Source organism: Hylobates moloch, unplaced genomic scaffold, assembly GCF_009828535.3.
Source record: "Hylobates moloch isolate HMO894 unplaced genomic scaffold, HMol_V3 SCAFFOLD_3, whole genome shotgun sequence".
Classification (NCBI taxonomy): domain Eukaryota; kingdom Metazoa; phylum Chordata; class Mammalia; order Primates; family Hylobatidae; genus Hylobates; species Hylobates moloch.
Window position 1 is genome coordinate 2402576 of NW_026652278.1, and position 26971 is coordinate 2429546.

General features: G+C 51.1%; 1 protein-coding gene across 1 annotated transcript in view; it reads left to right on the top strand.

The window, feature by feature from the left end:
* The window catches only part of TCERG1L (transcription elongation regulator 1 like), a 220014-nt gene extending 203421 nt beyond the window's left edge, over positions 1-16593 (top strand). Inside the window, exons 10-12 of the mRNA XM_032174983.2 lie at positions 4924-5013; positions 10851-10969; positions 15666-16593. Coding sequence (XP_032030874.1) covers positions 4924-5013; positions 10851-10969; positions 15666-15822 — 366 coding nt within the window. The 3' untranslated portion in view covers positions 15823-16593. The remainder of the gene's footprint in view (positions 1-4923; positions 5014-10850; positions 10970-15665) is intronic.
* The last annotated feature ends 10378 nt before the right edge of the window (positions 16594-26971 follow it).

Consider the following 26971-nt stretch of genomic DNA (forward strand, 5'->3'; position numbering starts at 1 on the left):
TCACAGACACAGTCATGGTCACAGACACGGTTGCAGTCACAGACACAGTCACAGTCACAGACGCAGCCACAGTCACAGAGACGGTCACGGTCACAGACGCAGCCACGGTCACAGACACGGTCACATCATCCACAGGGGGACAGACGAGGCGTGCTGAGATGGGCACCAGGATTGCTGTCACTGTTCGTCAGGGGGTGATGTGACGATGTACAACGGGGTGAGGAAGGGAGTGGAATCACGGACTTCTGCAGGAAAGAGTCTGAAGTTTACAGAAGAATTCAGGTCTTTAAGGATCGAGGCACATATAAAATGCCAAAGAATCAAAGAAGTGTTAGGCAAGAGGAGAGAGAGAGATCTCTGCTGAGAGAGGAACAGCGTGTCCTGGTCTTGGGGATGTGCTGGGCAGACAGGATTCTAAGTACCACCCTCCACCCCGCCCCACCACGCTGTGCTCATCCTGGGTGGTCCTCTCCTTGAGCGTGGACGGGGCCCATGTCACACCCGTGGCAATGTTGCACTGTGTTGTGTAAGACTCTGCCTTAGCCAGGGGGAGATTCTCTCACTGGCTTGAAGAAGCTGCCCTACTGTGGGGACCCTGGGGCAAGGACCTGCAGGCAGCCGCTCAGAGCCAAGGTTGGCTCCCAGCTGGCCGAAGACATGGAAAGCTTCAGCCCTGCAACCACAAGACCTGAATTCTCCCAACATCCAGTGAGCTTGGAAGAGGACCCCAAGCACCAGACAAGAACAAAGCCCCTGCCGTCACCTCATCTCAGCCCTGTGGGATCTGGGCCGAGGAGCCCAATTCCCCCATGCCGGACTCAGGACCCACGCAGCCCATGGAGTGACCCGAGGTGGTGCTTGTGACCCGCTGAGTTTGAAGTCATTGGTTATGCAGCAATAGAAACTAAGATGTGAAGGAGATTCACTGGGCACTGGTCAGCCACCTGTGTGAGGCTGCTGAGACAGAACACCCACACACACAGCAAATCATCTGAAGTGGGTTTATTCCCTGCAGACAGGAAGCAAGGGTGGTAGAAGATGAGGGTGCCTTGTGAGCCAGTCCCCCAGGCCCAGGAAAGCTGCAAGGAGGGGACGGAGTCTCATCTACCCTTCACTGTAACCAAGGGACCCCAGAAAGCAGCCCACAGTGGGTTTTATACCCTGGGGTCGCGTGAGACGCTGGGCTAAAGCTCGAAGGATGTCTTATTTCTGGAGTGGGGTCCAAACAAAGCCTGGCTGTTCTCAGTCTGTTGCATTCCCAGTGCATTCGAGTCATTCTGGAGAGGTACCAGCCAGAAACAGGGAGAGCCGGGTTTGTCCATGACCACTTAGAGAACAGTCCCATAGCATAGACAGACTTAAGAGAGATGCGTAGCTTGCTGTCTGCTCAGTTGACGGGCTTTCTTCCCCTGGTTGTTCTACAATGTTGGACTTCGTTGGTGGTGGTGGTGGTACTGTGTGTGTGTGTGTGTGTGTGTGTGTAGGCACTCGTGCATGTGTGTATCAATGTGTGCATCTTTGTGCATTTGTGCAACTATGTACATGTGCTTGTGTACCTGTGTGCCTGTGTATGCATATCTTAGCGTGTCCTGGGTGTGTTGACGTGTTTGCATGTGTGTGCACCTGCATGTGTACACGCGCCTCTGTGGATGTTTGTATGTGTGGTGTGTGTGCTTGTGTGTGTGTATAGTCAGACACACGTATGCAGTCGTGGCCCCATGGAATGTCCTCTCTGGGCATCGTAAGTGTTTCACGCAGGCTCAAGAACGACGGGCTTCCGTCAGGAGCAGTTCACAGGACTCCTCGTCCCCATAGCTGTCAGGACCCTTTCTTTGGGAGAAATCCTGCGCCCACCTGGAGGGCAGGGAAAGACCCTGTTTCACACATGGCTGTGCAGCCTTCACTTCAGCCCCCACCTCCATCCCGGGTCCCAGCCACTGTGCTCTCACCCTTCCCTGAACTGTCCCTGACATGACACAGTTGGTTTTATCATTATGAGTTGTAATCATTGTAGAGATGGCTTATGTGACCTTCTATAGAGATTATAAATCCCTTCGGGGGCAAAAACTACAAATCATTAATTGAAAAATTATTTTATTATACTTCTAGAACTCCAACATTTTCCAGAAACTGGTGTCGTTATGCCACACAGGGTCTAATCCTCTCTCCCTACAGAGCTGGGACCATTGGGGTGTGCACAGATCCTCGTGAGGTGGGTGTGTGCCATTTGATTGGGCTGTGTGGAGGCTGCCCACAGCTTCTCTTAACAGCCCCAGATGCTCCCGGGGGCAGGTGCACTAGCCAAAGCTAAAGGGATCCATTCTGCCTGGAGACGCTCCCAGAGTCGCTGCCTCGCCCTAAGTCCCAGCAATGGCACTCAGTCAAAGCTAAAGGGATCCATTCTGCCTGGAGACCCTCCCAGAGTCGCCACCTCGCCCTGAGTCCCAGCAATGCTTCACCATGTTCTCACTCTATGGAGGAGAATCCCTCGCTGGACTCTGGGTCATCCCACCCAATAAAAGAGCTCGTGGGTATTACAGAAAAAGCTTAAATTTGACAGTTAAAGATAGAAATTTCCAGTGAAGAAAATTCATCTGTTACAATATACAAATAAAGCATGTGTTTATTGAAATAGTACCTCTGTGGAGAATATTTTAAGAATGTGAATGGGGTTTGGTTTTCGTAAACTTTCAATTACCTTCCCCTCCCTGACCCTGCCCAGGTATTCATCTGCCCAGATCCCGGGGTGGCCTCCCTGAAACGAACGCCCCGTCTGAATTTTCCTCTCCCCTGTCTCTCAAGAGAGTGCCCAGGCTCCTAACCACATCTCGGACTGCCCTGCACCTCAGCCTCCGTCTCCGCTGCCTCTTCCTTGATCATGGGCTCTGGCACCCCCAGGCATGTTCAGCCTCTTGCAATTCCTGCATTCCCCATAGTTCATGACCCAGCCTTTGCCCCCACTACCAGCCGGTCCTGGAATACCCCCCAGGCCCCTTTGTGAACTCTAAGGAGTATTCATGTTCCAAAGTCACCACACTCTGGAAGCTGCCTCCCCAGGCTGCTGTGGGTCTTTGCTGGGTCCCACTAGTGTCCAGGTCTGTCTCCGCCATGGCTCTAGTGCCATCTCAGGGGTCTGTTAGCTCCTCAGTGGCGCTACCCTAGACCATGGGCTTCCTTGATTTATTTTCTCAGGATCCTCAACACCCAGCTTGGGGCCCAAGGCACAGTGAATACATAGTCCATGTTTTTAAATGAATGCATTTATGTTCTCAATGGCTGAAACATTCCCTTGCTCTATCAGCTGAGAGAGTCTAGAAGCAACAACACCTCACTAGCAATGAGCACACCAGTGCCCGGATCTTGTTTTCTAACACCGTTCTAGGAAAGGAGCCAGGGCTTCTTGGAGAATTGACTGATTCAAGGGCAAAGGCAGGACAGGCAGAAGATAAGCCTGGAGCATCTTTAGTAGGAGAAATTAAGGAGATGCCCAAAAAGCCAAGTGATGAGCACCTGTCAGAGGCACACAGGAGCCGGGAACCCACCACAGGAGCTCACCAAGGCCAACCTCGAAGAAGCTGAGCAGGACAAGAAGCAAAGTCACACTGGAGTCCAGCCCAAGCATGGGTTGAGTATCCATGAGTCCACAGCAATATAAATAAAAGATTGAGTACATAAGTAATGTGGAGGCATGAACAAGTATTCCCACCCCCCTCCGGAACATTTCCCAGTCACTCATGACTGGAGTCCAGCCCTAGCATGGGCTAAATATCCATGAGTCCATAGCAATATAAATAAAAGATTGAGTACATAAGTAACGTGGAGGCATGGATGAGTATCCCCGCCAGGACATTTCCCAGTCACTCATGTAGCTACTTCTCCTCCTCGGAAGTGGAGCACAACCCATACCCCTAAGTGTGGGCTGTGCATGGTGACATCCTTCCAGAGAGGACAGCATGGAGAGGGGTCTTCACAGTGGGGAGACCTCAGCCAGCTGACCACGGCCACCACTGTCAGTGAAGAGTCATGTCAGCAGTGTGTGTACCCTTGTTATGACATAATGAGAATGCCATTTACCTGTGTGGTCTTCCTCCCAAAACCCATAACCCCAGGCTATTGACGAGGAAAACCTCAGACAAATCCCAGCTGAAGAGCGTCCTGCAATGCACCTCACCAGGGCTCTTCAAACCATCAAGGTCATCAATGGCAAGGGCCGTCTGAGACCCTGTCACAGCCAAGAGGAGTCCAAGAGATATGGCAGCCAAATGTGATGGGGTCCTGGGTAAAAACAGAAAATTGGGTAAAACCTAAAGAAATCTGAATAAATGCAGACTATTGTTAGTAATAATGTGTCAGTGTTAGTGGTGATGAATCTAGCCTACTAATATGTTAACAATGTGAGAAGCTGGGTTGAGTATATGGTAACTTTCTGTAATATTCTTGCAAATTTTTAGTACGTCTAAAACTATTGCAAACAAAATAATTTATTTTTAAAATGACCTACCTAAAAGAGGTTAAACTTTGATTACAAATCAACTAAACTCAGCCTGTTTTCAAGACATTACTCTTTGTTATGGTCTGTAGGGGTTCTGAACATTTTTACAAATATAATTTCTCCTTTTGAAATGGGGTGTTCCAGAATGCCACACCTCCACAGATACAATTGGGGTTTCAGATCAGGGGACACAGCCCTGAAAGATACCCAAGAAAGAAATAGTCACGAGTCTAGAAATTAAATTTTCTGATGTTCTAGGTATTGATTTTCTTGGAACGTCTGACATGTCTAACACTTACACTGCACCACATCACTGAATCTATTGTACTTTAATGCTGGTTTTTGTTTGTTTTTAAGCATGGATCATTTCAGCGCGGCTTCAGGCTTAGCATTAGATGCTAACAGCAACTCTATTGAATATCTTTCTTTAGGTATCAGCATTTTCTACCTGGGAGAAAGAATTACACAAAATTGTGTTTGACCCACGCTATCTCCTGCTCAACTCTGAGGAACGCAAGCAGGTAACGGGGTGGGAAGGCACTTTGACTGCAGAGACGCGGCATGAAAGCGACTGTTGCATCCTGGATCTGGGGAGCTTTTCATTGCTGAGTAACAGACCCTCATGTTGTAAATTTGGCCAGTGGCTTGCGAGCTTGTGAACAGAAGAGTTAGAGGGACGGAGGAAGGTTATTCTGGTCATTATTCTTATCTCAGTATTTGGTTATGACCCTGGAAGACAAATACTTTTAAAGATGAACATGTAAATTTTAGGAACATCGACCCTCATTCCAAATGACTATAAATCATACGTTAAAAATACGAAATACTTAAGGTATTATATAAAGATAGTGAAAGAGGTGGTCTTACATTAAGACCTTAAGGTTTTATATGCTTAAAGTCTTACATAATATGAAAGTTGTCGGCATCAAAATGAAGTCACTAATGTTAAGAAACCCCTAACAAATAGAACGGAGGAAGGCCATGAAGAGAGGGTTCTCATACTTGTATACCTGATAACTAAAAAGACTATGAGAACCACAGTCTTGCACACAAGGCCATCAAAACCTTTTCTTTTATTTTATTTCATTTTATTTTAGACAGGATCTGGCTCTGTTGCCCAGGCTGGAGTACAGTGGTGCAATCTTGGCTCACTGCAACCTCCAGTTCCTGGACTCAAGCCATCCTCCCACCTCAGCCTCCTGAGGAGCTGGGACTACAGGCACCAGCCACCACGCCTGGCTAATTTTTGTACTTTTTGTAGAGATGTGGTTGCTGTATATTCCCCAGGCTCATCTTGAACTCCTGGGCTCAAGCAATCCTTCCACCTCGGGCTCCCAAAGTGTTGGGGTTACAGGCGTGAGCCACCGCATCTGGCTCATCACAACCTTATACACACGAAAAGCACTTCTGCAAGGACACCTGCCCAAGAACTGCCTGTCCAACCACAGACTGGCTTCGTCCTGTTACGGATCTCTGTAGCCAAAGATAATTATTTCAAAACAATGATTTAATCCTCTCATTTATTTTTCCTTAAAAATTATTGTCTTTCTTTTACCTCCCTGAATTTTCTTGTCATTTACGATGGCATGTGTATTCCCATTGCAATGCTTTCTTCCCAAATAAGCATCCATTTCATTTCAGAGAGCCTCTTTCTGCTTGTTCTTCAGGTTGACAATAATAGTGATGAAATAGGAGCGGTCCAGAGAACAATAGCAGCACAGTAAAGGGTGGAAGTTCTACAGAACACCGCCCAGAAAACACGGAATTGATTAGAGGAGGTTCTCTGGGGGCTATTTTAAGGAGAGACTTGCCAGGGGTGTGCCCTAGCTTTTCACAAAGTAGGTCTCTGAGCCAACACTGCTTTCCATATCAAACAGACAGAGGGACAGATGGTGTTGGCTCACAGGAGGGGCCTGTTGTTGCTGGGAGAGGGACTGATGGTCTGACAGCGTTAGCGGGCACAGCCTGGGTCTGTGTGGCCCGTGGAGCGCGTCTGAGAAGGGTCCTGAGATAGACTCTGGAAGGTCCGGACTTTCCTGCCCCAGTTAGACTCCATGTGTATGGTCACGTCTTGCCCTCTGTTTGCCCTTTGAGTTCAGAAATGATGCACATGGAAAGTGAGCTATCAAGAAGAGCCGCTGAAAACAGAAGAGCCAGAGTTAATTAGGGGAGGAGGGGTTCTGTGACCAGGGGCCTCCGTGTTGGTGTCCACTGGATTTCTCACACCAGCAGAGTCTGATAAAGCCCCAGACGGAGGGTATGGGAATTGCCATTTTATTTTCAATTTCGTCCTCTGCTCATAAAGTCCCTTTAAGCAAATGCCTGAGATGGTGTCAGTGAAGCACGAACCCACAGAGTCTCAGTCACATGGACCCGCGTTGCTCGTTGTAACCAACTCCCACTCTGTCCTCACTCCCGTTCCCAGGTCTCGACCCCCCACTCCGCTCATTGGAACTGGAGCAGGCTCAGGGGTAGGCCAGGCAGTGTGACATGTTCCCAGGATTGACTGCCTTGGAATACAGAACTTGAACCTTTCAAGAACTTGGAATTAATAATATTTTATTGTCTTCTAGCTGAGTTTCATTTTCTATAAAGAAATATTTTAAAATATGTGAAATATGTTATCACAGTCTCAAAATAATGCTACAATAGAGTTAGCTGAGTTTGGGTGTTATATATTTTTTTCCTATAGCAAAGGAAAACCATAGACATTAATAACTGGTCATATTTCACCCTTTTGTTGTAATTTTAAAAACCAAAAATTTCAGCTATGGGCTGGGCACAATGGCTCATGCCTGCAATCCCAGCACTTTGGGAGGCCAAGGTGGGCGGATCACCTGAGGTCAGGAGTTCGAGACCAGCCTGGACAACATGACAAAACCCTGTCTTTACTAAAAATGCCAAAAATTAGCCAAGTGTAGTGGTGCTTGCTTGTAATCCCAGTTACTCAGGAGGCTGAGGCAGGAGAATCACTTGAACCCGGGAGGCAGAGGTTGCAGTGAGCCGAGATCACGCCACTGCACTCCAGCCTGGGCAACAAGAGCAAAACTCCATCTCAAAAAAAAAAAAAAAAAAAATCAGCTGTGAAAAAGCATGACAAGGAGCCTGTGATTTTATGTGACAGAATCACCGGAGGGCATAGGCAGGAGCCATAAACCGGGCAGTGTCTAAAAATCATCAGGACATCTGGGGTGTGTGTGGCGTGTGTGGCATGTGTGCTGTGTGTGGCGTGTGGGTTGTGTGTGGCGTGCGTGGCGTGTGCCACCACCGACTTGTTTGCTGTTGTCAGTTGTTCTCTCTCTGTGCCGTGGATACCTTTTGAGGCCATTAGTCCCTTTAAAAAACATTGAATAAGTAAATCATCCCCACTGCAAAAAGAAAATTCCAATTTATGATCAAGCCCCTTCCACATATTCTAGTTTAAATGCTAAGGCACATCTCTTAGAACAACTGGGAACACAGGGGCCCAGTCTGCTTGCTGGGTGGAATTGGTTCATGGGCAGGGCAGGGCTGGCCCCCCGATGTCTGGGGGACATGGGCCTCCCACCCAGGGCTCATCCAAGGGAGCACCGTGAGGCTGGACCTTCCTCAGGCCATCATCAGAGACAGCAGATGCCAACCCTGATGGGGTTGGGCCTGTCTGGGCTGGGATGCCCTGGCCTTGCCTGGGTGGGTCCTCTGCAAATAGATGAGATGAGAATATAGCTCATGCTAAGTACCCATTGCCTGGGGAAAACCTTTAAACGTCCCCGTGAAATCACCCGGAGGAAACTGTGGGCCTGTCCTAACGTCCTGCAACTGGGTCCCAGAAGGTCCAGTGGGAAAGTGGAGGAAGCAGGCCACGCCATAGCCAGTGCACTGGAGGGTCCAGAGAGCGCTCAGAAGAAGTGCCTGCAGCCTCATCAAAGGGGAGCATGGCAGCTCCTGTGAGGAGTGGGATGGAAAGATACCATAGCTGGACCCCATCCAAAGACCACAGTCTTATTTAGGAAGAAATTGGGTTAGAAGTATCAGACATAGAATCTGTACAGGACCTAGTGTCACACAGCGTTTTCATGGGGAAAGCTAAGGCCCCTGGTGTGAAAATCACAGCCCTTCTCTGCCGGATGAGCTGCACAGGAGAAGAGGGTGATCCTACACAGAATCAGGGTTGAGGGAGTGTGAATCAGGCCTGTTTCTATGGCAACAAATAGTGTTTTGTTTTATTGCGCCAGAACATACAGCAGTGATACAACAGCCAATGGAATCTCTTTTAAAAAGTCATGCTCCACTTTGGATAAAGCTGGTATAATTTGTTAAGGATGAAAAACAAAACCTGCAATGTTAAATTATAGCAGCATAAAATAAAGTAGCAGAGCAAAGCGAGAGGAAAGAGAGAAGCATTTGATGAGATGGAGAAGAGGTTCTAGGCAGAAAGAGAAGCAGGCATTTCTGAAGAGCCCTGACCCCACAGCCAGCCAGGCTTTCTCTCTAGGTCTAAAATTAATAGAGCAAAACTCTAGCTAATGATGGAGCCACATGCTTTTATTTGGATAATAACCCTGCATTCATTTTTTATTAGTTAAATATAACTAAGAACTTACATTGCTATTTGCCTTGAAGGTATAAGAAGCCAATTATGGCCTAGTGCGGTGGCTCATGCCTGTAATCCCAGCACTTTGGAAGGCTGAGGTGGGTGGATCACCTGAGGTCAGGAGTTCGTGACCAGGCTGGCCAACATGGTGAAACCCTGTCTGTACTAAAAATACAAAAAAAATTAGCTGGGTCTGGTGGCATACACCTGTAGTCCCAGCTACTTGGGAAGCTGAGGCAGGAGAATTGCTTGAACCCAGGAGGCAGAGGTTGCAGTGAGCCGAGATCATGCCATCGCACTCCAGCCTGGGCAATAGAGCAAGACTTTGTCTCAAAAAAAAAAAGAAAAGAAAAAAGAAGCCAGTCATATTCTTACTTAAATATACATGCACATATTCTCAATTTAAGTCATATCTGTGGATGTTTCATTTTGCTGCTGTATCTTCAGGGGACCAGTGGCATTTTGTATTCATAATCCTGTAAAGGTTTGCCACGACTGACATGGAATCTGAAACAATAAGACCAAGTGGGAAGAGAGCTGCTCGGGAGAAGGTGCTGAGTGGTGCTGGGGTCGAGGCTTTCTCCTGCCCACCCTTGCTTTCTGATCCCCACTCACTTGGCCTGAGTGTAGAAGAAGCTGCCTGCTTGGTCCTCGGTCACATTCTAGGATCTGCCTGGCCGTTGGTTGGTGCACAGTTGCTATTTATTGGCCTGATGGGATCCTATGTGGACTTTCTCTTGATATTTTTATTTATGTTTTGCATAAACACTTATCTTCAGTTTACTTTTAACGTTCTTGAGTTTGGGGTAGCATTAGGAATGAAAGAACTTTGTCCCTCTTTGACTCTGTAGTCTATAAATGACTATTTTTCGCTTGTTAGAACAATGATCCATCTCACTCTGACAGAGAAGAGGTTCTGTGGCCTGTCACAGAGAGATTGCATCTCGTTATGTGGGCTGCCAGGTTCCAGGAGAAGTGCCCTGGAGCCTTGCCCAGAATTGCCTGCCAGCTGATGTGTGTGTCCCTCCCATTGAGGAGCAGGGTTTTCCTGTTTGGGGCAGCATTTGAGATGCATTTCTGGTCAGACAGGGGCATGCCCAGTGCCCGAGGGTCAGGCCTCCTGGCCAGTTGTTTCTGCACTGATGACCCAGGCAGCCTGGCCTCCCGTGACCTCCTCAGAAGAGACCGCTTATGCGCCCTGAGTCCTCCCCAAGGCGCCAGACATCCAGGTTCACAAGTGGGGATCAGAATGCAGAATTTACTTTCTTTCCACAAGTTAAGGCCATTTTGGGGAGACTCGAATGTCAATTACGTCACCCTAGGAAGTGACTAGCACGAACTAAGTGCTCTGCTGTGTTCTGGTGCCACTGGCCGTGATGAGAAAGTGGGAAGCCGCACATTACGGATGCTGCTCAGAGGCCACAGTGGGGACCACTGGAGCCTACAGCACGGGTTCCAAACCGCCACTCGGTTCCAGATGCCTGCAGAGAGGGCAGCCAAGTCATTCTCCGGGTTTCTCCAGCAGGGCTGTTTCACATTTGACCCAGAAATGGCACCTGCATGTAGAGAAACGCCGGGCTGTGTGGGGACCCAGGTTTAATTATTCAGACCGCTTGGATCCTTGAGAGCTGTGCTGAAATGCTATTGCTCATAACTCCAGCAGCTGTGAACGAGGACAGCTTTTGCCATAGATTCTTGCTGCTTTCTCATGTTGTGCTTGGAATACAAGATTTCATTTCTGATATGCAATTTCATGATGTTTTTCTTCTGTGTCTGTGTTTTAAGATATTTGAACAGTTTGTCAAGACAAGAATAAAAGAAGAATACAAGGAAAAGAAAAGTAAATTGCTGCTAGCCAAAGAAGAATTCAAGAAACTTCTAGAGGAGTCTAAAGTGTCTCCCAGGTATGGAGAGAGAAATATACCGGATGATTTCTGGGGCTGGGAACTTACCAATGACAAGAGGACTCTTCAGGTTGGTTTTTTGTTAAATCGTGTAACCCAGCCTTCCACAGACACGAAAGTGTGAGCTTTGAACACCTGCCAGTGAGACCAGCCTGGCTCCCCTCTATCATGCTGCCTGTCGTGAGCCTCCAAATGTCCCTATCATCAGTCCTGGGAAAGTGGGCTATTTGCTAACCAAATGCGTCACAACCATTTGATTCCTACCCTGCATGCATTTCAAACGTCAGCAGCCCTGACTGACCCAAATAACCAATCAATACGTGAGCACTCATGAGGTCTAGTTTCTGATCTAATGATCAAGAAGCAAAAATGCAAAGCTGACTACAAACAACAGCGCCATAATCCCTACCACAACCCTTGGTTCCAGATGTCTTAACAGTTGGTCCCAGAGTAAAATGAAGATTTGATACACCGGACAAGTGAACTGAGTTAACTAGGTTGCCAAAACTTACTAAAATAATAAATGAGGCATTATTTCCATGAAATAAGACACACTTGCAAGAAAATAGATGTTAGAAATTGGAAGAATACATAAGCTTAACTCTTTCTTAAAAATTAGCTTTAATTGACTGATCTTTAAAAAGTAGTGAACATGGGCCGGGCACGGTGGCTCACGCCTATAATCCCAGCACTTCGGGAGGCCGAGGCCGGCGGATCACGAGGTCAGGAGATCGAGACCATCCTGGCTAACATGGTGAAACCCCGTCTCTACTAAAAATACAAAAAATTAGCCGAGTGTGGTGGCAGGTGCCTGTAGTCCCAGCTACTGGGGAGACTGAGGCAGGAGAATGGCGTAAACCCGGGAGGCGGAGCTTGCAGTGAGCCTTGATCGCGCCACTGCACCCCAGCCTGGGCGACAGAGTGAGACTCCGTCTCAAAAAATGAATTAATAAATAAAAAGTAATGAACATGTACTACTTTTAGAACTATAAAACTAAGTTTTGTAAGCATAAAAATGGTTAACAATGTATTTTTATTTTAGACTGGAAGATGCAGCATCAGTTTTTTTGTTTGTTTGTTTTTTGTTTTTTTTTTCTTTTTTGAGACAGACCCTCACTCTGTCACCCAGGCTGTAGTGCAATGGTACAATCTTGGTTCACTGTAACCTTTGCCTCCTGGGTTCAAGCAATTCTCCCTGCTTCAGCCTCCCAAGTAGCTGGGATAACAGGCACCCACTACCATGTCCAGCTAATTTTTGTGTTTTTAGTAGAGATGGGGTTTCACCATGTTGACCAGGCCGGTCTTGAACTCCTGACCTCAGGTGATCCACCTGCCTCGGCCTCCCAAAGCGCTGGGATTACAGGCGTGAGCCACCACGCCCAGCCCAGCATCAGTTTTTAAATGGACATTAATTGATGCTTTCTGTGAAGGCATAGGTCTCCTTTGTTTGACCTGTGATGTGGTTGATCAAGAATTAGGTGACCTACGTTAGTGCTAGTTACACAATCCTTATAAAACCTCTCTAACTATTGACAGGTACTTTCCGAATGGAGAAAAAAATAGCATGAATTATCTTCATCACAAGTGCTAATGTAGACAAGGAAATGTGTGTCCCGTTGCTTGCAACTTGTGATTTTCTATGGTTAAAGCAGTCATGAGAATGCTCGGTTCTAGCCATGGCTTAGCTGTGTCCACCCACCAGGTGGCCATGGGACAGAGGCGGAGGAGGCAAGGGCTCGGAAAAGGTGCTGGAGCCCCTTCTCTGCCTTAGTTCACAGCCTGGCCCTGGCCCATCTTATCCGGCCATGGGGTAAGTATTGGACCTTCCTGTGCTTCCGAGCCCTCCTCCAAATGGGAGGATGACCACACACACGTCAGAAAGTGACTAGGAGGATGGCGTGAGGGGCTGCAGGGAGGGACCCCAGTGGTGCCTGGCAGGCAGGAGGAGCTCCGAAAGTGATAGCTGTCATTACTGCTATTGAGACCGTCATTACTATTAAAGACATTTGACCAGCATTCTCTCTCTGTTGATAAAATAGCAGCAATAAGCCACATACTCCCCTTCCCATGAATACATTATGAAGACAATGGAAAAAATATTCGGAATGCATTGAGCCATTTAAAAAAGATGACACACACACACACACACACATACACATACACACACTCACACACACATACACACAGACACACATACACACACATACACACACACACACACAGACACACATACACACACACACACACACACACAGAAGGAAAACGAGTGGTAGAAATTAGAAGGGAGTTAAACTGACTCTTTTTAAAATGAGATTTAATTGCCTGCTGTTTTAAAAAATAAATTTTATTGTATGTATTTAAACTACACAACATAATGTTATAGGGCACATAGAGATAAGATGCTTACTCTAATGTAGCAAATTATTTTAAAATTTACACTTGGATATATTGCTTTTATAATTATAAAGCTTTTTTTTATTTTAAAAGTAGCTAAGTTTGCAACATTTCAAAAACTTTTCCAGATCTTCCGTCTACTTTTCTGCAGGCATCCTAGTGAAACATGTACAATTCAAATGACCACATGCTGGACAGCCAGGCATGTCCCCATGCAGGCCACGTGGGCCTCTTAGAAGCAGCCTTCTGGGGCTATGTGGCCTCCTACAGCCATACAATCCCATCCTGGTCGCCCGTCTCAGCCTCGGTCCTGAGCAGCCTGTGGGAATGGTGGCGATGGGACAGTCCAGAACACTCCTGGACAGCCCCTAGCCCCAGCCCTGCCCGCCTCTCAGGAGAACAGCCACCAGGGACTGGGTCCTGGCCAGGTGGTGTTGGCCGCCCGGTGGGGTTGACACCTGGTGTTCCTTCCTGAAAGCTGCAGCAGCCACCTCCTTCATGGCAGGCTGGCCCGAGTCCCACTTAGTGGAGGGAGAGCAGAGATCCAGGGCCTGTAAATCAGCTGACCTTCGTGAGTTCATACCACAGCTCGTCAGGTCAGCATCAGCAGAAAGCCGGTGCTGCCCCTTGGCATGGCTAAGGGGCCACGGAAGCGGGAGGCTCCCTTTCTTTTCAGGGACACTTCTTTTCAGAGAGGCCCAGAATAGGGCCTGTCTAGCAGCTGTCCCTGTCCAGCCCCTAACTGAGAATGTGTAGATGCCTGTCTAGCCAGGGGAGCGTGGAACGAGCCCAGGTGAGTCTGACCTTTGACTCATCCCCCGCAGGTCAGGGATGGAGTGTGGCTTAGCCACGGCACACAAGGTTGTTACATCAGTAAAGGAAGGAAGGGGGAAGGAGGGAGAGAAGGAAGAAAGGAACAGGGAGAAAAGGAGGGAGGGAGAGAAGGAAGGAGGAAGAGAGGGCAGGAAGGAGGGAGGGAGGAAGAGGGAAGCCAGAGAGAAGCGCTTTTCTTGCCAGAGATGTGTAAACAAGCACCCCCATAGATGGAGAGCAGGGAAACAGCAGCGCCTTGGGGAAGGAATAAGACGAATTGTTCAATGACAAAAAACGAGCATGAGTCTGCTAATTATTTGTCTTGTCTTCTAACAGCCATGTCGGCATAATCTTGTTGTTTGTATATTTCAGAAGCTATTAAGTTATAATAATTTAACACAATAATTCAGTGTCTGCAAGGAAGTATAAAATTCTCTGTAAAGAGAAATAGGAGGGAATAAGAAGAATCCCCCCGGACAAAGAATGTCCACATTTTCCACGCACCCCAGAGCACACTGCCCAGGCCAGGCCCCACCCAACTGTCGCTGGACGAGCGAGTGCATCTGCATGGGCCAGCAGCTCCAGGCCTGGGCCCTCTATCCCTGTCCCTGTTCCTGGCTTCAAGTTCAAGGCTAAGAGAACAGGAATTTGCAGGGCCCGGTGCCTGCGAAGGTCACGTTGGTCACAGCAGAGGCGCATCCTGTTTTGCCCTCTGAGCTGCCCTAGCCTTGAGAACAGCCTTGCTGGTCTAGGCTGGGTCACTCGCGTTTTCTTACAGGGCACCACCTGGCCTGGCAGCTCTGATTCGCTCCATCGGTGTTTGGGGATCACTACTTGCCAGGCACTGGGCTGGACATTCAGGGTGTTTATTGGAGAACGAAGCAGATAATGTCTCCCCCATTCGAATGTAGGAGTCCAATTCCACAAGTGAGGTTCAACAAGTTCACCACTGTGAAGAGGGCTGTGATGGAGTCACAGTTCTCTGAGCCTCTAGATAGGGCGAGTTTCCCAAAGACGCCCTGGCCTGGTTTCTCATGACGAGCAGCTCTAACTGGGGGAAGAAACAAGGGAAGGGTGTGCCAGGCGGAGGGAACAGTGTAAGAAAGACCGTGGCAGGCAGAGCATGTTGGCAGCAAGGGAGGGGCGGAGGAGACCTGGCGGGCAAAGCTGTGATGGGGGCTGGTGGGGGAGTGACAGCTGCATGAGACAGCGGAGGAGGCTGGTGGGGGCCGCTCATTTCCGGAGACCACGCAGAGGAGAGACAAGGTGGTCCTGCAAGTGAGGAAGTGAGGGTGGGTCAGGGCCCTGCGGGACGCCGGTGAGGAGCAGGCACGGCTGGCCAGAGCCGCTCACCCAGTAGGTGCCCCGCCGCCCGCGGCCAGGCCTGGTGGAAGGGCTGGCTGCTTGCTCTGGCAGTGCTGCTGCAGGACCTCTGGGGAGGCCAGAGTTGCTCTCTGGAAGGTGTCTCAGGAAACTCTTTCTTTTTCAGGACCACGTTTAAGGAGTTTGCAGAGAAATACGGCCGGGATCAGAGGTTCCGACTTGTTCAAAAAAGGAAGGACCAGGAGCATTTTTTCAACCAGTTCATACTTATTCTTAAGAAACGGGACAAGGAGAACAGACTAAGGCTGCGGAAAATGAGATGAGTTCGTGAAAAAATGCAATAAGCCCGGGGGTTGACCCTGGGCGTGCCGGGGGCGAGGGGGTCACGGTGGAGACCGTCACGGGCGTGGGGCTGCCGGGACCTGCACGGCCCAGCGGGCACCGGCGCTGCGGGGTCTTCGTTCTCAGAGGATTACTGTTTCATATTGAAGCTCTCTCTTTTGTACGTTCAGAGTTTGATGCATTTCTAATCACCATGATACGTCGATCCCTTCACTGTTTTAATTATGCAAATTACTTGTAATATACACAAATTATCAATCCACTGCAGGACTATGGGGAAGCAGGAACGGGAGCCTCCGTAACAATCTGAAGGCATTTGTGTCATCACCTAAGACGATTAGCAAAAACTTTTCTGAAAACCTTTGTGAATTACTTCGTTCCTCCAGGATTCCCGCGGTGTTGAGGAATTCCTTACTCTGTCCCTAGGTCTCAGTCTCGTTTCTGAGTAGCAGCAATAGGGTTTTCATCATTCATCATAGTGACAACTGTGAACATCCCACACCCGGACCGTGGATCACTTACAGGTTTCCAGGGGTGGCCGCGCGTTCCTCCCGGAGGGGCGTCCTGGCCCGGAGTAGGGAGCCGTGCTGGTTGCCACCGGTCCTACTTCAAAAGAATTATTTTGTACAAAATCATCATGTTAATATTTGAGTTATTTTTATTGTATGCCCAGAGTTTGCATGAGATTTTTTTCTTATCACCTTTGTATAAAAAATTTTTAATTTTTTTAATCAATAAATATTTTAAACCAGTGTGTGTGCGCGTGTGACTAAGACATTCCTCATGATCTTAAGCAGCAAAATTGTGTTTCAACTAAAGATACCCAGTTTTGAAAGATTCAGGGGGGAAAAATCCTGATGATTGCCGTAGGGGCCATGAAAATGCCACTCACACAAAATCTTACTTTTCAACATACTTAGCAGTCCTGGGTGGAACCACGTTTGGCAAAACCTTCACTAATTAATTGCATTCCTTAAACTATTAAACATCCATGTATTTATTTCAAGATTTATGGAGTTCTCTGTTCAGATACAATGTCTTTGTCCCCTAGTAAACAGTGGCACAGCCTCCTCACCTACCTTCTTCTTAATTAGTTCCCATGAGAACACTTTTTTCCACGCTTATTAGGATGTAATTGGGCAAGGTGGGATCCACTCTTCACTGAGATCAACCCTGGTCCCAACACTGTCGCTGTTAACACCTCACCTTCCATGTTGGGTGGCCCCTGGGGGTTCCAGGGCCGTTGCTCAGGCTCAGGCCGTTTTTGATGCGAGCTGCCCTCCTACCTGGCCATGACCTGTGGAGTTGGAAGGACCTGTGAAGGTGCAGCCAGAGCCAGACTCCAGAGGAGCAAGTGCCGATTGGGGATCAGCAAGGGGCTATCAGGAAAGCGAGATCTCCCTGTGATCTGAACAGGGATCTACCCCAGGGGACGGGAGTCTGGAGGCTGCTGAGTTTAGATCACTGAATAGCATAGGGATAGCAGGTGACAGCAGCAGCCAGCGCCCCCAGGGCTCTAGAGAGCATCCAAGGAGAAGGCCTCCCCACCAGAGCGGAGGGCTGCACCCCTTTGAAGAAGGCATAGCTGTGGCTTGGTGTAAGGAGATGCGTAATTGAAATGCTGTGTGATGGGACTTGCTGGAAACCCCACTCTGGGGTGCTGGGGACAGTAAGTGTGTCTCATTAGGAGGACTCTGCCCAGAGCCACCAGGGAGGGATGTCGGGGTGGGGGAAGCTACAGGCGCTGAGTGCTGCTGGCACTTGTCAGGGTGGGGCTGCAGGATTGAAAGGGAGGAGCTTCTGGGGACCCCGTGGGTTTTGCAGGAAGGCAGTGCCCTCTCCTGCCACCCACTGTGATCCATTTGCAAAGCTGCTGCTGCTGGCTTCTTGCCTTGGTACAGGCTGACAACCCGAGCACAGAATACCCAGGGACTACAACCTGTGTGGACCCCGGGCTGCTGTCCGATCCACCCAACACGAAACCGCAGGTGCACAGCAGCGTTTCACTTACACTGGACACAGCATGGGCAGAGCAGGCCCTGACCAGTCCGGGGAGACTCAACTCATGGCCCCAGCCCCGCCCCTGCCCACAGTGCTGCCTCCTGCTGAGCTCCTTGTCCCCCGCTGACAGAGGAGGGAAAGTGCTTGCCGGGACTCACGGGGAAGCCCCCAGCTCTGCTGGCTCCAGACACCAGTCATGGCCTGGTCAGGAGTGGTGCTGATGGCCGTTGTGAAGGAGGAGTCTCAGTGAGTGCCCTTGGGCTGTAGAAGCCACCACTCTGTAAACCTTACCCTCCTTTCTATGAAAGGGGAGCACCGGCTTATGGGCTGGGGTTACTGAGTGGCCACCTCAAGCAAGAGATGAGGAGATCTGGGAAGAGTTGGGATGGGGTACAGAATGTGGAGATATTCGGGTCTCATGTGCTTGGGAGATCCCCTTTGCCAGGCACGCTCTAATACCAGGGGAGAAGACAATGGTCCTGTGGCCATCAGCCCGTGTCTTTCCCTCACTACCCTGATTCTTACGTATTGGGCCAATTTCAAAGTGACCACAGGGCAGGGATGCAGGGTCTGCATGGGCTTTAGGAAAATTGCTCAGGGAGGGGGTGGAGCTACTGCCACAAAAGGACAATGTTCAGTCTCATCGATGGCCCCTTTGCTGGGTTGATCACGTGGAATTGTCTCATTAATGAGGAAGCAATTTCTTCGCATTCGATTACCTCCCCAGGGGCAGATGTTCCTTCCCTGACTGAAGCACTTGTACCGTGATCACGACCAGGTTCCTCCAAGATGGCCTCCATCTCCAGGGCTGCCTGCAGGATGTCTGGTTGACCGAGGGATTCATTGCAAGTGAAAGCCGTTGCAACCATGAGCTCAGAGCCACCCAACTCAGTGGTGTTCCCATGTGCCCAACCCCACAGCAGCTGCCTTGATAAAGTCTGGAATGACCTGCGAGGGCCTGGTGCCTGCGGGTTATGGTGCCCACCTGAGCCCAGCAGCCTGCAAGAGGCGGAACCTGGAACCAGGTGCAACAAGGGGAGGTGGGAGTGGCCCCTTCGGTCATTCGACTCAGTAACCTCCTTAGGGAATCTTTATGTCCATCCCCACAGCCCCGGGCTGGTGAGTGTGAAGAGCCTATTGCCCAAGGGCAGAGTTCGCTCACCATCTTAGTTCTGTTCAATTGGAGGCCGTCGCAGCTTCCTGCTATGCGCACCCCTCCTGGCTCTGAAGCAGGAGGTGGAGAAGGTGGCCGCTCTGCTGGCTGGGGCGAGTTCTCCCAATTCCACATGATAAGGACTCAGAGAACCATGACTGGACCCTGGGGGATTTGCTGGGCATCTTCAGTACCACTCAGTGCTTGGCACTGGTCGGCAGGAAACCCATCAACTCAGAAAGTCAGGAGTGGAGAAGACTTGGAACCCACAGAAAAGCAAGCTTGGCTCACCCGTCCGTGGTTCTGGGTAAAAGGTGCCTGAGATGGAGGTGGAAGCAGTGATTCTCGTCCAAGGGCTCATGGCTATCTCTGGAAGTAGGACCTGAGCAGCTGAGCTTTTGCATGGATCACGTCTCCCCCTTCCTCTCCCTTGTTATCTCACTCGGCCCACTGCCCCGGGTCTCTGCTGCCAACTATGCGGCGTCGCCTCCGTGGATTCTCCCACGCTGGGGCTGGGGCCCCGTCCTCACCAATGCCTGCGAGTGCGCTGCGGGGTGAGGGGCCTGAGCTCCATAGTTTCTATTTGTCCCCAAAGATCCTCTCCCAGGGGGCTCTGCCCCGCCCTGTGGCCCCGGAATCTCCCACACCACGGCTCTGGGCCCTCGTCCTTCCTGCTCTTGGCTGGTTCTATCAACGGAGGCAGCAGCAGGAAACAGGGGGGTGGGTGTCGGGGAGAGAGTTTGGGGTGTCTCTTCTCCCTCTCCCCTGCTGCCTGGCCAAATTGTTTCCTTTGCCCAAGGCCACAGCTCTGGTCAGGGAGCTGTTCCTACAGCCACAGCCACACGGACTTTGGCAACAGCGGCCTTTCCCGCTCCTTCAGGCCTGGGCTAGAAGCAGCGTCTGCGGTGGCTTTTCCCAGGCCCTCTGCTCTCCCTGACTTCCCACAGCTGGGCTCCAGTGTCCGGGGTCACACTCTGGTAAGCCTCCTCCGTCACCCCTAGCGAGTGGCCATCTGTGGGCCGTCAATGCCGTGACCCTCTATTCCCTGCCATCATTCCCATAGTCGCCCAGATGGTAATTATCGAATGCTCACGACCAGGCACAGGTACACTGGAAATGACGTCAGCAGGAACGCACGGGGAGGGCACCCTTCTAGCTGTTTTCATGAACGTGGAAGGATCCATACTCTCTCAGTGCTTAGGAATACACGGGTGCCCCCGGCCTGGAGGCAAACTCCCAGGTATTTTTGCTTTTCATCCGAATATTCGGGGGCCTTGTGTGTTAGTTCATACAGCCGTGATTATGAATCTAAGAGAATTAAATGATTTAAAGTCGTGGCTAGCTGAATGATGGCACTATCTCCATGCTGACGGTTGTATCTACCTGCACGCCCATCTGTGGGCCCATCAGCAATGCCGTGGAGATGAAGGGGGAACGCGGGTGTAATTAGGGATGTATTCAGGGAGAAAACGAGCTCCGAAACCCCACGCGGTGCCTATAGGGAGTGCATTTCCAGTGTTCTCCTACTTTGGGGAGCTGTAGATATAAGTAACCTTTTTAGTTTCAGTATGTGTTTAAGATATTATAGAAAAACAGTATTAGGTTATAATTTCATTTTTCCATGTTACACTTTCATTTTAAATGCCACTAACATAACTTGGATGATCTTGATAATAACCTCTTAGAATTTAGCAGGAAACTAAAATATTCTATTAGAGTGTCCATCAGAAATCACCGAATCCCACTTAGGACCAGCAAGAGAGCAGAAGGAGAGGCAGTCGCTGGCCTTGGTCACGGGACAGAAGCTTCCCTCCCAGCTCCAGAGCCCAAGAGTTTCCGTGGCTGTCGGCTGGCTGGGCCCACCCACCTCTCACCTTCCTGGGGCCCTTGCCTTTCACTAACCCCTGCCACCCTCCCCTCGCTCCTCGCTCACCCTCCTCTCAGACTCCGCCCTTCTCTCGGACTTGCCCCTGGGGTCTCAGCTCAGGGGTTCTCTGCCTACCCCGTCCCCACCCCGGCCTCCTCTCTCTGCCTGAGAGTTCTCAGCTCCTCCTTGGTGCTGCCAGATCTGCCAGCCCCTCTGCACATCAGAGCGTGCCTCTTGCCCATCACCCACTCCCCGGCACCCCCTGCTCTGTGGGGAGGCCCCGACAGAGAGGATGAGGGGGCCCTGGGCCTTCCTGGCCTTGAGCAGTCGTGACCAGAGGAGGAACGAGGCGTGACGGAGACGGATGAGCCTGCGTGGACTCACACCCCTGCCGTTTCTTCCCAGGTGGTCAGGACACATTCCTTCACCGCGGTTCACTCAGTGTTCAGTTCATTTTCTTACTAAATGTTTATTGTTGCTACTGTTTATTTTCTTGTTGCTTTGTTTGAATGATCTGCTTCAAACAATCCGTTAACAATAATAAGAGGAAGTTGTATTGCCCCAGAAATACTTACCTTTCTTTTTTTTAATTGTCTTTTCTCCGTTAAGAACATGAAGTGTGATGCAGCTGAAAAACTCCTATTTGTAAAACGCTGTCAGCATAATGAAGTCGCGCCTTCGGCGGGCCTGCCGACGTGAAGAGACCCTTGAAGATCGGCACTGGTAAAGTCACTGTGCTCTCGGGCACAGGCAATGAGGAGGGAGGACCGTCCCCATGAGAACAGGGACAGTGGGGGACAGAGGACAGCAGTGGGGTGAGGGGGCACAGGAAACAGGGATTCGGACAGCTGCTCGGGAGAGCAGAATTCAGAGCAAACAGAGAATTGTTTCCATACAGTTTTAGGGATTTTGTCTTCGATTGAATCCCTTCCTGCCTCCAAGCTCTATTTTCTAAGACTCGGTCTTTAAAAATTGCACTACACTTAGAAATCATTTGGGGATCTTAAAACAATGCGTATTTATTGTATTGGAGGTGAGGGAGTGGAAGCCATGTGGAAACAGCCTCTCCTGGGGCTCTGGTGGCTTCTCCAGGTGTGGGGCCAGCAGTGTCTATCCACACAGTGCAGGCTGTGCTCCCCCCTCACCGCTGCATGCTTTACAGAGACACACGGACATACCCCACAGTACCCGTGCTTCCCTTGCCATGGCCATGACAAGGGGTGGGGTCTGGGTTCCTTCCCCGTGAATCCAGCAGGGACCGGTGACTTCTTTCAACCAGAGAGCACGAGGAGGATGCGTGTGACTTGTCAGGCCAGGCTCTGAAAGGAGGCAGCCTCTGCCTGGCTCCTCCTTGCCCAGGACATTCTCCTGTGGGAGCCGCCATAGTGTGAGGAAGCCCTGGCTGCATGGAGAGGCCCCAGCTGAGGCCTCAGGTGACATGAGCTAGTGCGGGAGCCTCCTAGGAGCCCAGCTCCCAGCCCTTGAAGGCACCTTCTGACACTGAGCCGGGCGGACACCAACTGCACACTGAGCCCTGCCCAAAGCGCACACCCAGGAGCAAAATCAAAGGGGTCATTGTTTTAAGCCACTGTTTGCAGGTGATTGGCGCACAGTCATTGTAAGTGGAACATGCTCCTATTTCCAAATGACCATGACCATTGATCTGTCAATAATCCGAATACTAATCATAGTGAGGAACTGAGCAAAGCAAATGCTCATTCTGGACCAGGCGTGGAGCTCAGTCCTTTCTTCCTTGACTCATTTTGTCCTCTCAACAGTCCTTTGAGGTAAATCCTGTTCCCACTCTCACTTGGCAGAAGACTCTGAAGTTTAGAACGAGTGAGCAATTTGTCCAAAGTCTGGGTAGTAAGGACACAGCCAGAACTTGCACAGAAGTCTGTTTGACTCCAGATGTGCAAACCACACCCTGCGCTGGACCCTGGGCCTCTCCCAGGGCACTCGGGGCTGTGGCTTTGTGGGAAGTAACGTCCCTTCCTGCAGGCGCTCATTCCTTCATTCCTTTGACGTGTGCTCTGCGTCTCCTGGGCCGGGCACTGCTGGAAGGGAGCCTCGGAATCCTGGTCCTCAAGCGGCTCAGAGATCATCAAGCCACTGACACACGGGGTGGCACATGCTGCCTAGGAGTGTGCAGGGGGACTGTGGGAGGGGAGCAAGTGGGGAGAGGGAGGGGGACAGACAAGTCCTGAGGCTGAGCTGGGGGAACTCAAGAGCAGAGCCTTCCAGGCGGAGGGGGCCGCTCACACCGAGGCTCTGAGGACAGTAACAAGATCTACCCAGGGAACTGCCAGCAGCAGCCGTTTCCTCAGGGTGCATCTGGTCAGCTGCACCTTTGGTGCTCTGCCCCTGAAAGGCACGGGACCCATGCTGAACAGCTGAGACATGACACAGGCCAACCAGGGGCTTCTCAAAATCCCTTCAATGTACGTCATGGAAAGCGAGACAATACAGTAAGTGATCACATTCCTTCATTTGGTCAACAAATACTGATGAGCTCCTAAGATGTGCCAGGCACTGTCGCCAACACGGAGGCTCCAGCAGGAAACAGGATGGTGCGGGTCTTGCTTTTTGGGGAACTTGGACCTGGGGAGGCAGGCGGAAACCAGACGGACAAGTGCACAGTACTCCAGGCTGCTATAACCCCTCACCCTACCCCGGGGTGCTTAAAACCACAGGACTTTAATTCTCACGGTTCTGGAGTCTAGAAGTCGAAGATCAAGGCACTGGCAGAGTTGGCGTCTGGTGAGGGCCCCTTCCTCATAGACGGGGCCCTCCTGGCTGTGTCCTCGCAGGGCAGAGGGGGCGAGGGAGCTCTCGGTGCCTATCTGATAAGACACTGATCCCATTCCTGAAGGCTCCACCCTCATGACTTAATCACCTCCCAAAGGCCCCACCTCCTCACACGATTACCTTGGGGTTTGGTTTCACACGTGAGTTTTTGGGGGACGTGCTCAGGCCACTGCAAATCACATGATTCGAGATGAGGATCATGAGGGGAGCAGAGGCCGGGACGCAGGCTCCTGTATGTGGCTGCCTGGCAGACGGCGTCTCCAGGCCTTTGCCCATGAATCATCCCCTCCCTTGAGTCACCAGCTGAGACAATCGCTCTGGCACACCCCTGGGGGCTGCGGCCCACCCTCATGACGAGCCTGAGTGATGGTACGGGCATCTCAGACAAAATGTGATCTTCAGACCTCCCTCCTGGAGGTGAGGGGCCAGCCCACATCACCCCGCACTGCTCTGGTCTGCCCAGGGCCTCGCATGGCGCTGGTAAACGCCTGGTGGTTTCCGGTGTTGGTCCTGGGGCTGGAGAGCCTGAGCCGTGACAGCTCGTCTGAGCCACCATCTCCCCATCTGCGCGTTGGGTGCACTCACAGCTCTGCCTCTTAGAGGGCGCCGGTGAGCGTGATACAGAAGCGTGTCTGGAATAGCCCAGCAGGTTACGGCTGACACGATGATCCTCTTCAGCTTCTCCCAAGGTAGAGAGAATGAAATCAGGTGGAGACTTTGCCCACTGCACTGCAGAGGTGAGTCCCCTGGATACCCCAGTCACCTCTGCCAGTGTCTGTCCCAGGGGAGTTGAATTGATGGGGGTCTGGCCCCTAGCTGGACAGGCAGACAGACATAATGCAGCTGCCTCCTGACAGTGGCTCTGGCTCTCCGGGGATATGTCCCACCACACTGCACTCAGAGCAATCTGAGCACGTCCTTTCCGATGAGGAGGCTGGTGGCCTGGGAAGCAGAGGGTTTGCCCTGACCGACGGCTGCTCAGGCTTCTAGGGGCAGACTCTCACAAGAAGACAAGGCCCGCCCAGAGGCTCTTTGGCAAGCAGAGCTCAGAGCACAGACAACACCTCCTGTGAGTCTCCAGTCATTGCAGAGGAAGCTGAGGTCTGGGACGTTCGTCTCTACCGTGGGGGTGGCCCTTCCCACGAGCCCATGTCCTCAGAGCCGTTGAGCCAGTTCTGTTCCCCGATCAGCAATTCAGTCAGCACTGGGGACAGTTACCCCATTTTCTCCCTTATTCTTCCAAAGCTCCCTCTTCCCGTTCTCACTGCTGCCTCTCTCCTTAGATACACGAGCACCTCCTGCCTCATTGGAACTGTGTCCTGCAGGTCACTAACCTTTCTCTCTGCAGCGACCTGGGCCATCTCGTCTCTGATCCGTCCCATCCAAGTTCATGTCATGTTGAGTTTGGGGAGCAGTCGCGGGGTCATTCTCCCGTTTGGCCCCTGCCCTGCATCCCATTACACAGGATCCATTCCCTGTGGTTGGGATGTCAGCAACCTCTTCAGCAAGAGAGGGCACATGGGTGACTGAATGGATCCATTGCCTGCGTGGGGAATGTGTGGCCAGATGGACACCACACAGCCTAATTCCCGATCTAACAAACCCCTGTCTGGAGCGGAATGGGAATTCTAACGCCAATTAGCTGTGTACCGTCTCTCTGTCGACTTAGCACACAGGCGCTGGGGTTTTCCAATGCGGTGTGTTTCAGGTAGTGTGCGAATGTGCAGCAAGGGCCCAGGCCATCCTGAAATGATGAATTACTTCCAGCCCAGTCGCCTCGTCCAAATACTCTCAACCCGCCGCGACCTTGGTTTGCAAACCACAAATGAAAACAGCTGCTCTATCGCTCTGCGGGTATAGCTCCTCCACACATAAAAGTTGGTAGTCAGATGACTTTGCCAACTCATTCCCTTCAAAGCCTGGTGCAGGCATTTTGCTCTGGGCACTGCTAGAATAACCCACAAACAGAGATTGTGCCGAAATGAAGCTGTTCCATAAACGAGCAGCTGAATAGCAACGTCCTCTCTGTCCTGCCCAGGTCAGTGGGCAGCCTGCCCAAACGCGGACAGACGCTGCGCCTGCAGCACCTATGCCCGCTGAACTCTTGGCTGCCGGTCTCTGAAACCAAAGCAGACACTTTTAGAAAAGGCTGAAATGATGGCGGGTATTCTCCAGGCTCCCAGAATTTCGAGGAGGAGCTGAGATGGGGCTTAGGGGTAAGACGAGTGTTCCTACATGGGCAGCCTAAGCCTAAACTACAGGGCTGCTGTTTTCCATGTGGCCCTCCTGAATTTATCCCTGGGCTGGTACGATGGGGGAATCTGAGGTGTCCCAAGAGTGGAAAAGGGGGTTTCCTTTGCAGAGATCAGCCTGACACAGGACGCAGTCCTCTCCCTGCCGCCCCACCTGCCGCCCCACCGGCCTTGGGCCACAATCCTGCCACTACTCATAGAGAAGCTCTGTGTCCGGCCACTGGTTTTCACTCCCAACATCCCAGATGCCCTCATTCAGAGCAGCTCAGAGCGCCCATCAGGCAAAGGGAGCAGCATCCATCAGGCAAAGCCTCAGGCCGGGGGCCCTCTGACAGTAGCCCAGCCTCCAGCCAGGTGAGTGCTGCCTTCTACACTGGCCAGTCCCCCTCCACCTGCCCCGCCTGCACCCATGCTGGGCAGCCTGCAGGGACTACGTCTTGGGGACAGCATAGATCTTCCCGCAGCTTCTGACCTCAGGCAGAGAGGTGCCCTTCCGGTTGGTCGGGAGGTCCTGACTGCAGGCTCCAGCCGACCACCCTGGCAGGAACTGGCCAGTTTGGGGACAGGTGGTTGGGTTGCTCTTTGGCCACTGAACTTGGCCATTTGCTGTTTTAAAATCTTTGACAGAATTGGGGTAGAGAGGAAAGGAAAATAAGAAAAAAGGAGCCGTGGTCAGATTTCTCATTTTCACGAATTGCCACTAAGCTCGTTGGAACAGCCCAGGTGACCCTCCTGCTATGCAGGCCAGGAGCCCAGTGTGCCCACCACATCTGCCTGTATGAGAGGCCCAGAGACTCAGGCGTTGTGTTCCACACTCCCAGCCCCGTCGGCCCAGCAAGCCTCACTCCAGCTCTTGCCCTGCGAGGCCACCCCAGACTGGTGCCCCAGTGTAGGGGCCACTGACCCTGGGATGCCCCATGGACTTGCCAGGCTGAGAGACACCTGCTGACAGTCAAGGTCAAGAAGGGTCTGAATACTCCCCCCATGCTGGAATCTCTTCCCGCTGCTCAATCCAAGCCCTGTCTCCTCCAGAGCCTTGCCAGCCTCCA